Consider the following 13,766-nt stretch of genomic DNA (forward strand, 5'->3'; position numbering starts at 1 on the left):
TTTTTCAGCAGATGCATAAATTCATAATTAGTTTTGCATAATTTCTCTGTTTATATTTACTGTACTCAAAGTGTGTCTGCTAAATTCAGACAGACAACTTGATTTTCCAAACAACTCTCTGTCTTCCAAAACATGGTGATCAGCAACAGCATGAAATAGTGGCTGGGGATATGAGAATGTCTTTGTTGTACTTTCAACTTCTGTACACAAATGCTTAGGAGGTCATTACTTGTGCTTGTATGGGCCAAGTACTGATAACAATCACACTCCGACATGCCAGCAGTTGATGTGCTTCTCTCCCTACCTCTCAATGGCATAATCCACCTACAAATTTGTTAAATTAAAAAACAAGCAAACACGCCATGCTGGAACTGCTTTGAAATTTTGACCTTCACATGGTCACGTGGACCTAAATTTTCAAATGACTGGTGTTTTAGATGACTCAGTTTTGGAGTTCCCTACTTCAAATAGTCCCGATGATCAGATAATGCTAAGTACCATCCCCCTCTTAAAATCAGTCCCTTTGAGGTTTCTTACATTGGGCATCCAAAAACTCAGGCACCCAGAATCACTAGTCACTTTTGAAAATTTAGGTCCTGTTGTTGTTTGTTTTTAACTATATTGTCTGTCTTATTTGGGCCCTGATCTTGCAACTGATGGCATGTAAGTGGACTGCTGCACATGCATGAAGCCCCATTGACTATTATAGGGTTCTGTGCAGGCTCAGAATTCCACCCATCCACTATTATCTGCAGGATCTTAGATTATTAAGTTCGCTGGCACTATGTATATCTCTACATACTGCACAGCAGTAAATACACTGAAGGTGCTTGATAGATAATAAAAATAGCATCTGGGCAATATCAACCAACATTTGTACCAACTATCTGCATAAGAAAAGCCTACACTGGTTAAATTCTATCCATCCTTGAACATACAGTTGGTGTCATTAAGAAATAAACACTTACCATTGTTTCTTTAAAAATACTTTGCTGTGAACAAATATATAGGTAATAACACAATAAACTTGTTTATTTTTTTATGGTGCACACTGTAAATTACCATAGATTGAATGATAGGATAATGGATTTGTGGCTGATTTAGAGTGAGCTGAGACCACTGAGCCCAGACTGAAAATGATTAATGGCCCCATTAATCAAAGCCCACATTTGATGCATTGTGCCACCAACCACTTACACACACACACACACACACACACACACACACACACACACACACACTATTTTACTTGGTTGTAAGATGTTTCCTTCCCTTCCCTTAGGTGTTTAACTACTGGTTGGATGACATGTACCTCAACAACCGGTTGGCTCTTCCAGTCAATTCCAGCCCTGCAATTATCTTTGCCCGTCAGCATTTCAAGGATGTGAATGACCAGCTGAGGTAATGTATTAAAGACCACAGCTTTTGCCTCTGAAAAAAACCCTTTAAATATGCTACTCTGGCAAACAAATAACTAGCTTGTTTAAACAAATGAGGGTGCCAGTCATTAAACCGTTCCCTATCGTACATACTGGCTATAGGCAGCTTCTAATTTCACTCAAGCAGAAACCTTAAGTTAAGAATTATACTTTAAATAACAAATTTTGCCATCACATTTATCATTTTAGACAAAATATACTGGTGGAACTTTTAAAATTAGGGATATCTGTGAAACATCTTAAACTTCTCATCAGATACTTCCCCAAATCAGAGCTCTTTGCTGGGAAAAGAAATCCTGACTCCATGCACGCTGTTTAGAATGGAACAGTCTCCAATATGCTACAGTTACATCTCAGCAAGCTGTAGCAGAGCCCTACACATCAGCCACCCTAATTTGAGGTCTTTGTGCCATGCAGGAAAAACATTTGTGCTCAGTTTAGCATCTCCTGGGAAGTATAAGCCCCAAAGTTAGTATACTGCCCAATCTCCCACCCTGTACCCCAAGGCTGCGCAAGTGCTGGAAAGTGGGCACTAACTTTGCTAGTGTCAAAACAACCTGAAAGTGCAATGGAAACAACTGGGTTACCAAGAACTAGTATAGAAAAATCAACACCCTCCGACAATACAATAAAATCCATTCTAAAACAACAGTCAGTGCTTTGTTGTCATTGATCAGGATAACAGATTAATGGAGAAGACTGCCGCAGAGCCCAAAGAAAAGAACTTGGAGATACAATATTAAAACATGAGCTAGAAGAAAAACATTTCCGGGACTCATGAAGAATTAAGCTATGTACAACCAGGAGAACAGATAAGAAAACAGGGTTGGGGGGAGAAGGGTCCCTTTAACAGACAGTGTTTTCAAAAATTACTTTATATCAAAAAGTAATTGCATTACTCCTGATTATACCTGCTGCTGCACGTATAATCAATGAATTCTGGAGCCCTGTTGCTAAAATCACCAGCATCCAAAGAACATTTTTGGTGTTGACCATTTCCCTATATTGATATAAGGGTGGCTAAATTTATTTTAAAAAGTGAAAACATAAAGAATAAACAAAGTTTATACAAGCCAAGTACACAATATACATCTCCAGATGCTATTAAAAAGTAAGCTTCCAGTTCTCAACCTTTGCAAAATCATTTCCCCCTTTTTAAACAGCAATACAAAGCAAATCTACTTTCAAATATTGCAGATTTCCTCTTTGCTTTTAGCACTTTCCAGCTGCACATTATTGAAAGAGTAAATTGCATATGAATTTATGCTATTATAATTTAAAAAAAACAACCAGAACCTTGAAGCTGATCTGTATTACATTAACATTTTGCATAGACAGAGCACCATGTCTTTTTTTAAACCTACTCTAAACATTAGAATAAATGTGCTTCCTCTTGTTACTGAATAGATTCACTGTGCACATTCTGTTCTATGAAACTACGTTTTGCATTTCTCTAATGCATATGACCTGTAACAAACAAATACTTTTAACATAGAGAATCCCATTCAGAAACATAGCAAATGGGCGGTCTGAGGAAATAATGTTCCTGCCCCACAGCCATGGAGCAAGAGTATATATTTCAGGACAGCAAGTACTTCAGTACACCAGGTAGTACTTAAGCATTTATATTGCTGAGACTCCTATCAAGGATGCAACCCCCATCCCGTTCTGTAAACAACTACTTCCAAGTATCCAGTCTAATTTTGTTTAATTGTTAAATAAGGATCATCACTACATGATTGTAAACTCTGTGGGGCAGGGACTATCATTTTGTTCTGTGTTTGTATAGCACCTAGTACAATGGGGTCCTGGTCCATGACTAGGCACTATGCTCATAAAAATACATAACACTAATTATATACACTAGTCAACTAATTTTTCCTCTGCATGTGTTTGTTAAAATTAATCATAGTTTTTTTCCCCTGTTCTTGCCAAGAGACAGACTCTGTCATGCTGTAGAGCAGAGGTTCTCAAACTGTGGTCCGTGGATCACCAGTGGTCCGCAAGCTCCATTCAGGTGGTCCGCGGATAGTTCTCTCTAAAGGTGCGCGCCTGGATGGCTGCACACGAGAGAATGAAGGGTCACCCACCTAATTAATGTAGCCATGCAGGTGTGGTTCCACTAATTAGGTGCCTGGACCCTGGAGAAGACACACATGTAAGGTGAGGTGGTGGCCTTGGGGGGAATAGAGGGTAGGTGGGAGGGGGCAGTTGGGTGAGAAGAGGGGGTGGGGGGAATTTGGGACATGCAGGGATGCAGCGGCTAGAGAAAGAGGCAACTTTCCCCAGCTCCAGGGCTGTGGCTGCCGGGGAGAGATGCCCCTCCTTCCTAGCCCCACCTCGGGGGCTGCTGTGGTGGGGGAGAGAGGGAGAGACCCCCCTCCTTCCCAGCCCCAGATTGGGGGCTGCCACGGTGGGGGAGAGAGTGCACATCCATCACATTAGAAAGGTAAGACTACTGATATTAAAATATGAGTTGTGTGCTTTTATCCAAAGCGCATTACAATACTTAGCTAATGGTACAAACAACATTTGGAAAGATCATTAAGTGGTCCGAGACCCTCAGCAATTTTCAAGTGATCTGCAGAAAAAAAAGTTTGAGAACCACTATTGTAGAGCATAATTGATCTTTATAGGCCTTCTTGGGCTCAGACTGAACTCCCAGAGTGCATGGCAAAAGAGTGAGGTTATTTCTATGTTTTACTTACAGGTTTGCTGCTAATCTCATTTCAGGAGTGCTGGATTATAAAGCTTTACTGGATGGGTAAGTATTTCGGAAATAGAATCACTGACTGACTAAAAATATAAAGAGGTCTGATTAGGAATGCTTGGAGGTGTCCAAAGTCACGCTACATTAGGCCATAATTCATTGGACCACTCTAATGTTAGGAACTGAAATGGTTCAGGAATGGTAGCTTTGGCAACACCATGGTAGCTTTACATGCTTCTCCTTTATTACTACAATATGAGGTGCCAGATGAGGATTCTTCATAAGTCATGTCAGTCATCTGTCAGATACACAGTTCAATCTACAATACAACATAAAAATCTGACTAATGTGACTGTTTCAGACCTACCTAAGGAGTCCATCCTCTCCAACTGCAGATCAATGTGTGGCAGTGTCATAGCAAAAATAAGGAAGAGTCCTTGTGGCACATTAGAGACTAACAAATTTATTTGAGCATAAGCTTTTGTGGGCTACAGCCCACTTCATCAGATGCACGCAGTGAAAAATACAGTAGGTAGGTATAAATAAACAGCACATGAAAAGATGGGAGTTGCCTTACCAAGTGGGGGGTCCGTGCTAACAAGGCCTATTCAATCATGGTGGATGTGGCCCATTCCCAACAGTTGACAAGAAGGGGTGAATATCAGAGGGAAAATTACTTTTTGTAGTGACCCAGCCACTCCCAGTCTTTATTCAGGCCTAATTTGATGGTGTCAAGTTTGCAAATTAATTCCAGTTCTGCAGTTTCTCAATGAAGTCTATTTTTGAAGGCTTTTTGTTGAAGAATGGCCACTTTTAAGTCTGTTGTTGAGTGTCCAGGGAGATTGAAGTGCTCTCCTACTGGTTTTTGAATGTTACAATTCTTGATGTCTGATTTGTGTCCAGAGACGGTCCGGTTTGGCCAATGTAAATGGCAGAGGGGCATTGCTGGTACATGATGGCATATATCACATTGGTAGATGTGCAGGTGAATGAGCCCCTGATGGTATGGCTGATGTGGTTAGGTCCTATGATGGTGTCCCTTGAATAGATATCTGGACAGAGTTGGCAATGGGGTTTGTTGCAGGGATTGGTTCCTGGGTTAGTGTTTCTGTTGTGTAGTGTGTCATAGCAAAGTTTGCCAACACCCCTATGTATTACTTGAGAACCACCAGTTTGGTAAACTCCCTCACAAGTATCTGTACAATTTTCCATATTTCTGATATTTGCCTCTCCACCATGGTTAATTTGTTAATAGACATCCCCTACCCCATCCCAAAACAATAAACCCCACAAGAGGAAGCCTAATCACACCCAGGTTCTACTGCTGGTATTTAACCAAAAAAGTTGTAATCCGTTTTTCCTGTTGTACATGGAAAATGTAAATGTAGGAAAATATCTCCAGCAGTCCTTGAGAACTGTACTATTAATAACAGTATTTTACATATATAGCACCATTCATCCAAAAGAATTTCACAAACTACATTCCAGCAGTACCACTGAAATGCATCCACCCAAAGAGTGGAATGTGGCAGACAACCAATGCACAGTACACTGCACCATAGTGGAGGAACGGAACATTTTCAATCATGGGATAATGAGAGCCCCATTGTCACGCATCCTGACCAGCATTCATTTGGGCCAGGAAAAGGCAAAGTCGATATTTAGCCATCTGAGATCTCACCTAGGGTGACCAGATAAAAAGTGTGAAAAATCGGGACAGGAAGTGGGGAAGAGGCAATAGGTGCCTATATAAGAAAAAGCCCGAAATATTGGGACTGTCCCTGTAAAATCATGATATCTGGTCACCCTAGTCTCACCACCTGTGAATTGACTATAAGAAAAGAAATTGGAAGGAGTTGTTGAATTTTTTTACTTTAAAGTCTGAAACTATTCAAAAACTTATCACACTTGGTTGCTCAGGAACGTGTGCTTTTGTCTAAGATAAACTATAGAACTGAATGCCATATCTGCAGATCTAAAAATACAGATGTTGACATGTTATAAACTACTTTGTCACTACATCTTTACATGACAGCATGGTATGCATCTGTGAAGAGCTAGGAATACATATTGCTTAGCAAAGTTGTAACATTTTATCTTTAATATTTTGACCTGGGTTCCTTGATCTAAAGAAGACTCGTCACAGTATTCACTTTAATAATTATTTACTCCCTTTTCTATACATTCTACTGTTGTTGCTCACCTTTGGGTACCAACACTAATATTTCCTCATTATAACTATTAATATTCCAGTATCCATTGTTGCCCTGTTACAGCCGTGGGATAGTCAATGTAATCCTAGCATCTTTTGAATCACTACATAGGCAAACACAATAGGCACAAAACTAGTATGCAAAAGCAGTTCATAACTTTCCAAGGTACAGTAAAGCTTTGCTATCCGACATGTTGGGGGAATGATGGTGCGGGTTAGTCAAAAATTCTGGTTACCTAAGAGTTATACTTACCAATGGAATACCAATTTTCAAAGACATAGAATACAATAAAATGAATAAAATATAAAATAGTATAAAGGTGCTGTACTCACCAATCCAGTAGTTGTAGTGCACTGCAGAGTGGTTGGTTTTTTGAAGCACTTAGGTGTATACAGGTAAAGTTTTCTATACAGTAGGTTATCTTATGACACTACATATCACTATGGGCAGCGCATGGCGGACATCCAGATCACTAAAAATACACTTAACACTAAAACTATACTGAACATAATTTAATCTTTGATGATTCAGAAGGCACTTCAGGATCTTGCAGTGCCTTGGCATCATAATTATCAACATCAATTATCATTGTAGATGTAGAAGGTGTAGGAGATTGGGCTGAATCTTTAATGACCCTATGACATACCCTGGAAGCTGGTGTTCTGAATAAATTCCTGGTATCAGTTTGCTTACTTGTCTTCTGCTTCTTTTGCATAAAAGTAGAGTGCAGAATATGCAGTTGCATAACCTCCTGGGCAGTATACTAGTCCCGGTTATTAGATTGAAGATTTGTATTGGGAAATATCAGAAATGCCGGTTAATAGAGCTTTCTGGTTGATAAAGTGCCAGATAACACAGCTTTTACTTGTGTGTAGTTTTAGCTATGTAGATAGCCCAGTTGCCTGGTTAAAGTATTTCAAACAAAGCCTAACGTAGACAGACAGAAATATATAACACAAGAATATAACTTAACATATTAAATCAGTGCAAGTTTTGTTGTCAGAACAATATAGTATAATGTCCCCTTTCTATAATAATAATCACGGGCTTTCTTAGCATCATTGTTATTATTTACTATTCTTGTAAAAATAGGCGCAAAACGAGAGTGGGAATCCATTGGGCTTTGTACTACATTAGAACATAAGAGACTGTCTCTGGCACAAAGAGCTGACAATCTAAATAGACAAGACAAAGATGGAGGGTGGAAAGAAAGGAAGTATTATTATCCCCATTTTACAGATGAGGACCTGAGGCACAGGGAGATTAAGTGACTTTTCCAAGGAAGTAAGTCATACAGGAAGTCTATGGCAGACCTGGGAATTAGAGAACTTTCTCTTGGTCTAGTATCTTAACCACAAAACCAGCAATTTCCCTTTGGCCCCCGCCTACAATGACAACTAAATTAGTTTCTACTGCATTGACAGTACAATGTCCTACAATTTATAATCAGAAAAGAAAACATTCCACAGCAAAGTAACCAGATTTTGTTCTGGTCACTAAAGAGGCATTTTAGTGTGTATTGTTGCCAGACTCCTAGCAATTAAAAAGGATCCAGCTGCTAAATTTCAGCATTTACTTCCCCCATTTGTCACTCTAAGGGCCAAAATTGTTTGGTAGGATTAAATTAACTCCTCACTGTCCAGATGATTCCCCTCCATCCTGCCCATTCTACTGATTTCCAGAGATGGAGATGTTTCCCTTAAACATTCTAAGCAACTCTAGCCTGGTACAGAGCACACATGGCCTTCTAGGGTGCATGTCAGCTTCAGATGTTCAACTGATTTTCATTTATCCTACAGAGTTTTGAGGGTCCCTTCTAAGCAGGCTCCCTACTCCTACCTCAGGACTCTTGGTGGAAAGCAGGCTTTTTTTTTTTTTTGGATGGGCAGGGGATACATATGTGAAAGATTTTATACTCGATGATGAAAAGTGCAAGTGTATTGTATATTCACAGATGAGGAATATATGTTGCAGTCACTGATTTGCATGCCCTGCTATTGTTTGAGTCTCTAACACATATTCATTGAATGCAAATACAATTCCTTAATGAATATGCATGAATCTGCCAGGAATGATGTATTTAACTTTGGTATGGGAATTCATCTATTTCCTTACACTGTAATCTTGTTTTTATTATTCCATTTGTATCGCACCTAATCTAATTGTAACAGAACAAAGGACAGATTAGATTTCTTTTTCTTTCTGTCTCTCTCTCTCTTTCTACTTTTCTCTGGCTTTGTTTCTCTCCTCTCTCTCCAGCAATGCTATACCTGTTGATTTTGCTCGTGGACAGCTGTCTGGTCATCCTCTCTGTATGAAGCAATACTATGGACTCTTTTCTTCCTATCGTCTTCCAGGCCATACCAAAGATACTCTTGTGGCCCAGAAAAGCAGCATAATGCCAGAACCAGAGCACATCATTGTTGCTTGTAACAATCAGGTAAGTAGGCATTTTGTTTTTAAACCTTTTCCTCTTTCCTTCAGAAATCGGGTATGCATAAATTTGCTTGATAACAATGTAATACGATCATTGCTCCAGGATCTCACTGAATGTACAATAGATGATGGCACTGGACTCAGTTCTGAAGCCCATACTCAGTTCTTATCAGTGATGTGCTGCCAACATTTTAACAAGAAGCTCCCATAGTTTTTTTTCCCCTTCCTAGCCCAGCTTACATTCTGAGTACACTGCTACAGCGAGGAGAGATGTGGGACTGGGGAAAATACTAATTCAGTTTCCATTCAAATAAAAACACTTATTAAACAGGGAAGCAACACCACAGGCAAAAAAAAATTATACGAAGTACATTTGCTGAAGTGTTTATATTTTCACCTGAAAACTCTATTGGATATATTGGCATACCACATAGTGTTCAGCCTGTATAATTTAGAGTGAGGGTGGGAGGAGAAGAGACCTTGTACAGTACCCCTTCCATACAGCATTTGTTTGCAAGTCCCTGACATTTAGTACAATATGGTGCATTCCAAAGGCAAAAATTTTGCTTTTTTTTAATGTATTGTAAGGAGCAGAGCTGGTCATAAAACAGCATTTCTCTTCCACAGAAAATTCTGACATTTTGACATGTTTTCTTTCTAAATCGAGATGAAAAGCTGAAGTTTCAGAATCATTGGCAATGTCATGAGAAATCCTGTACTCATGAAATTTTCTGGATGGATTAAGGCAGCATCCTTGGAATCCCTGCCTGCCAGCCTGTGTGGGCTTAACAGAACAACAAGCCAATCAAGAGTAATAATCGGAGGGCAGAAGATTAAGGAACCTATGGGTAGTGAGAAGAGTGAGGAATGACATGTCTATGGGGAAGGAACTGGCAGTGAAAGTCTATTTGTGGGGGCAGAAGAAGGATGATAAGAGTCAGGAATCAGAGGGAAAGAATCTGGGTAATCTTTTTTGTGGTGTGGGGTTTTTGTTGTTGTTTGTTTTTGTTGTTGTTGTTGTTGTTGTTGTTGTTGTTTTGGCAGAAGGAGAAGTTCTGGTAGATCTAGGTCCCAGATGGTCTTAATCTGACCCTGTCAGTTCCTCTATCAACATGGTTTGGATTAATCTGGAAAAGCATCCAGACACCTGGCTGTTTATCCATCCACAATAGATCACTGAATCTTCTACAGTTTACTTATTGCTAATGGTCAGCTTTTGAATGGTGGCAAAATTTTAGAGAGCAAGCAGCGTAACTTAGCACATAATAAAGGGTTATAAAAAGCTCTGTGGGTTCCCCACGTAACAGTATTGTATATCCCTATGCTATTTTTAAAAGAGCTGGGACTATGGAAATTATTAACATGCTTCCTAGTTTTAATTGCTCAGGTGTTTTTAATCTTATTCAAACAATGTAAGCCAGACTGTGAAGAACTTCAAAAAGATCTCACAAAACTAAGTGATTGGGCAACAAAATGGCAAATGAAATTTAATGTGGATAAATGTAAAGTAATGCACATTGGAAAAAATAACCCCAACTATACATACAATATGATGGGAGCTAATTAGGCTACAACTAATCAGGAAAGAGATCTTGGAGTCATCGTGGATAGTTCTCTGAAGACGTCCACACAGTGTGCAGCGGCAGTCAAAAAAGCAAACAGGATGTTAGGAATCATTAAAAAATGGATAGAGAATAAGACAGAGAATATCTTATTGCCCTTATATAAATCCATGGTATGCCCACATCTTGAATACTGCATACAGATGTGGTCTCCTCATTTCAAAAAAGATATACTGGCATTAGAAAAGGTTCAGAGAAGGACAACTAAAATGATTAGGGGTTTGGAACGGGTCCCATATGAGGAGAGATTAAAGAGGATAGGACTTTTCAGCTTGGAAAAGAGGAGACTAAGGGGGGGATATGATAGAGGTATATACAATCATGAGTTGTGTGGAGGAAGTGAATAAGGAAAAGTTATTTACTTGTTCCCATAATATAAGAACTAGGGGCCACCAAATGAAATTAATGGGCAGCAGGTTTAAAACGAATAAAAGGAAGTTCTTCTTCACACAGCGCACAGTCAACCTATGGAACTCCTTGCCTGAGGAGGTTGTGAAGGCTAGAATTATAACAGGATTTAAAAGAGAACTGGATAAATTCATGGAGGTTAAGTCCATTAATGGCTATTAGCCAGGATGGGTAAGGAATGGTGTCCCTAGCCTCTGTTTTTCAGAGAGTGGAGATGGATGGCAGGAGAGAGATCACTTGATCATTACCTGTTAGGTTCACTCCCTCTGGGACACCTGGCATTGGTCACTGTCGGTAGACAGGATACTGGGCTGGATGGACCTTTGTTTTGACCCAGTATGGCCATTCTTTGTTCTTATGTTCTTATTCTGCTCTCAGTCCAGTATAAATCAGGAGCCACTCAACTGAAGTCAGTGGAGTTACACTGGTATCAAACCCAAACACAGGTGAGCACAGTATCAGGCCCCAGCATGTTAGCAGACCACTTCCCTCAGCCATGTAATTCTCACTGTGCAGAGCTGCAGCACCTCCAGGCAATCCCACACTGAGCGAGATGTTTTCTTACAGATCTTAGTATAATCTGCCTGTGATCCTTCTGACTTTTATCATTTCCCTGCAGTTCTTTGTTTTGGATGTTGTTATTAATTTCCGCCGTCTCAGCGAAGGGGATCTGTTCACTCAGTTAAGAAAGATAGTCAAAATGGCAGAGAACGAAGAAGAGAGGCTGCCTCCAATTGGTTTACTGACATCTGATGGAAGAACTGAGTGGGCAGAGGCCAGGACAATCCTCATGAAAGGTTAGCAGCGGAAACCCCAACCTTCTCTTCTTCATCCTCATCATCATCACTGGTCCTTGATGGGAGGTGATCCTTAAGGCAAATAGATGGCTAAAATATCAGACCTATTGTTGAATTCCTCTAGCATGAGGAAGTTCAATTCTTGTAAGCATTCAGATGTATCATCACACAGAGGAACAGAAAGTATGATTTTGAGCCAGCTGTGTAACTCCAGGGGCAATACCATGTAGCTAGATTTCATCCCATGCTTTGTCTTTCCTCTGATAAATTCTGAACATGCCATCAAAGTTTGTGATTTGTCTATTTCTTCATGGTCAAACTGTGATAATGAGTACAATGCATCCATAGGCTTTAGAAAGTGTTGGATAGTCTAGCACTTTATGTTTTACACCGTGTTCAAACTGAAGCAAGGTAAGAGAAATTTTCCTATTTATCTTTCTCTCTGAAAAATGCTAAATCATCCCTTTATCAGAAATATTAGGAAGAATAGTATTTGTGCTTTAGAAATGCACCAGAGTTTACCAAACAGGTTGTCATTTCAAAATATTTCCCCAGAGGAGGATACCCATTTCCCTTGCAGATTACTGATAATGGCTTTTCACACAATCCACCCACCCTCAACCCTCATTACAACTAAACAAGAAAAATGGAATTTAAGCATTAACTTTTTTATAAGAATGCATAGTATAGAAATGATGAATTTCTGGAGACTTTCTATCTATAAATTACAGTGTTAAGTATATAGATTGGAAAATTCTCGATCTTTCTTAGAATCAACCTTATTGAAGAATTATTGGGCTCATTTCTTATAGTGTTTTCTTCTTATTCAACCTGATCGTCAACTGGTGTGATCAGTGTAACTCCATTGACTTCAAAGGAAGTTAAGCCAATTTTAATCAGCTAAGGGTCTGGCTCATTGTGTTTTCATCCACTCAGGATCCCCAGGAACATTGCCTTTGTAAGAGGGCTGACTCTGCAGCTCCCTGCAGCCTACCCTCTGTTACAGCAGTGGTATCTATTCTGTGGATAGAGAATATCTGTATCAAGGAAGTGCCAATCTGATACCATTGTCCTGCACTAAAATTACTTGTGCTTAGGAAGTCATCTTCTGCAAATTCTACTGGGTTGGCAAGGTGCCAGCTTGTTGGAATGCCCAAAGAGCTAATGTTCTTGGCTCTGATTCGATACTCGGATATTCTGATTTTCCTTTCAAGTCGGCTCAATACTTTTGGCTAAGTATTCAGTTGCTTTCATTGTTGAGTCTTGTGTTTGCAGCACCCTTTCACTCTCTGAGCTCCATTCCTTCAAGTTCCTGAGCAGCAAGCAACATTTCTCTTGATGTGGTTTGTAAATAATCACTATGTAGACACAGGTTTCAGAGTGGTAGCCATGTTAGTCTGTATCAGCAAAAACAACAAGGAATTCTTGTGGCACCTTAGAGACTAACAAATTTATTTGGGCATAAGCTTTCATGGGCTAGAACCCACTTCATCGGATGCATGAAGTGAAAAATACAGGAGGAGGTATAAATACATGAAAGGATGGGGGTTGCTTTACCAAGTGTGAGGTCAGTCTAATGAGATAAATCAATTAACAGCAGGAAACAAGGGAGGAAAAATAACTTTTGAAGTGGTAAGAGAGTGGCCCATTACAGACAGTTGACAAGAAGGTGTGAGTAACAGTAGGGAGAAATTAGCATTGGAAAAATTAAGTTTAGGTTTTGTAATGACCCAACCACTCCCAGGCTTTATTCAGGCCTAATCTGATGGTATCCAGTTTGCAAATTAATTCCAGTTCTACAGCTTCACGTTGGAGTCTGTTTTTGAAGTTTTTTTGTTGAAGAATTGCCACTTTTAGGTCTGTTATTGAGTGACCAGAGAGATTGAAGTGTTCTCCTACTGGTTTTTGAATATTATGATGCCTGATGTCAAATTTGTGTCCATTTATTCTTTTGCATAGAGACTGTCCAGTTTGGCCAATATACATGGCAGAGGGGCATTGCTGGCACATGATGGCATATATCACATTGGTAGATGTGCAGGTGAATGAGCCCCAGATGGTGTGGCTGATGTGGTTAGGTCCTCTGATGGTATCTCCAGAATAGATATCTGGACAGATTTGGCACCGGGGTTTGTAGCAGG

General features: G+C 39.7%; 1 protein-coding gene across 1 annotated transcript in view; it reads left to right on the plus strand.

The window, feature by feature from the left end:
• The window catches only part of CHAT (choline O-acetyltransferase), a 46,666-nt gene that overhangs the window by 9,649 nt on the left and 23,251 nt on the right, over nt 1–13,766 (plus strand). The window contains exons 4-7 of the mRNA XM_054035848.1: nt 1,283–1,401; nt 4,150–4,203; nt 8,622–8,802; nt 11,448–11,625. Of these exons, the coding sequence (XP_053891823.1) occupies nt 1,283–1,401; nt 4,150–4,203; nt 8,622–8,802; nt 11,448–11,625 (532 nt within the window). The remainder of the gene's footprint in view (nt 1–1,282; nt 1,402–4,149; nt 4,204–8,621; nt 8,803–11,447; nt 11,626–13,766) is intronic.

Source organism: Malaclemys terrapin, chromosome 7 (assembly GCF_027887155.1).
Source record: "Malaclemys terrapin pileata isolate rMalTer1 chromosome 7, rMalTer1.hap1, whole genome shotgun sequence".
NCBI lineage: Eukaryota > Metazoa > Chordata > Testudines > Emydidae > Malaclemys > Malaclemys terrapin.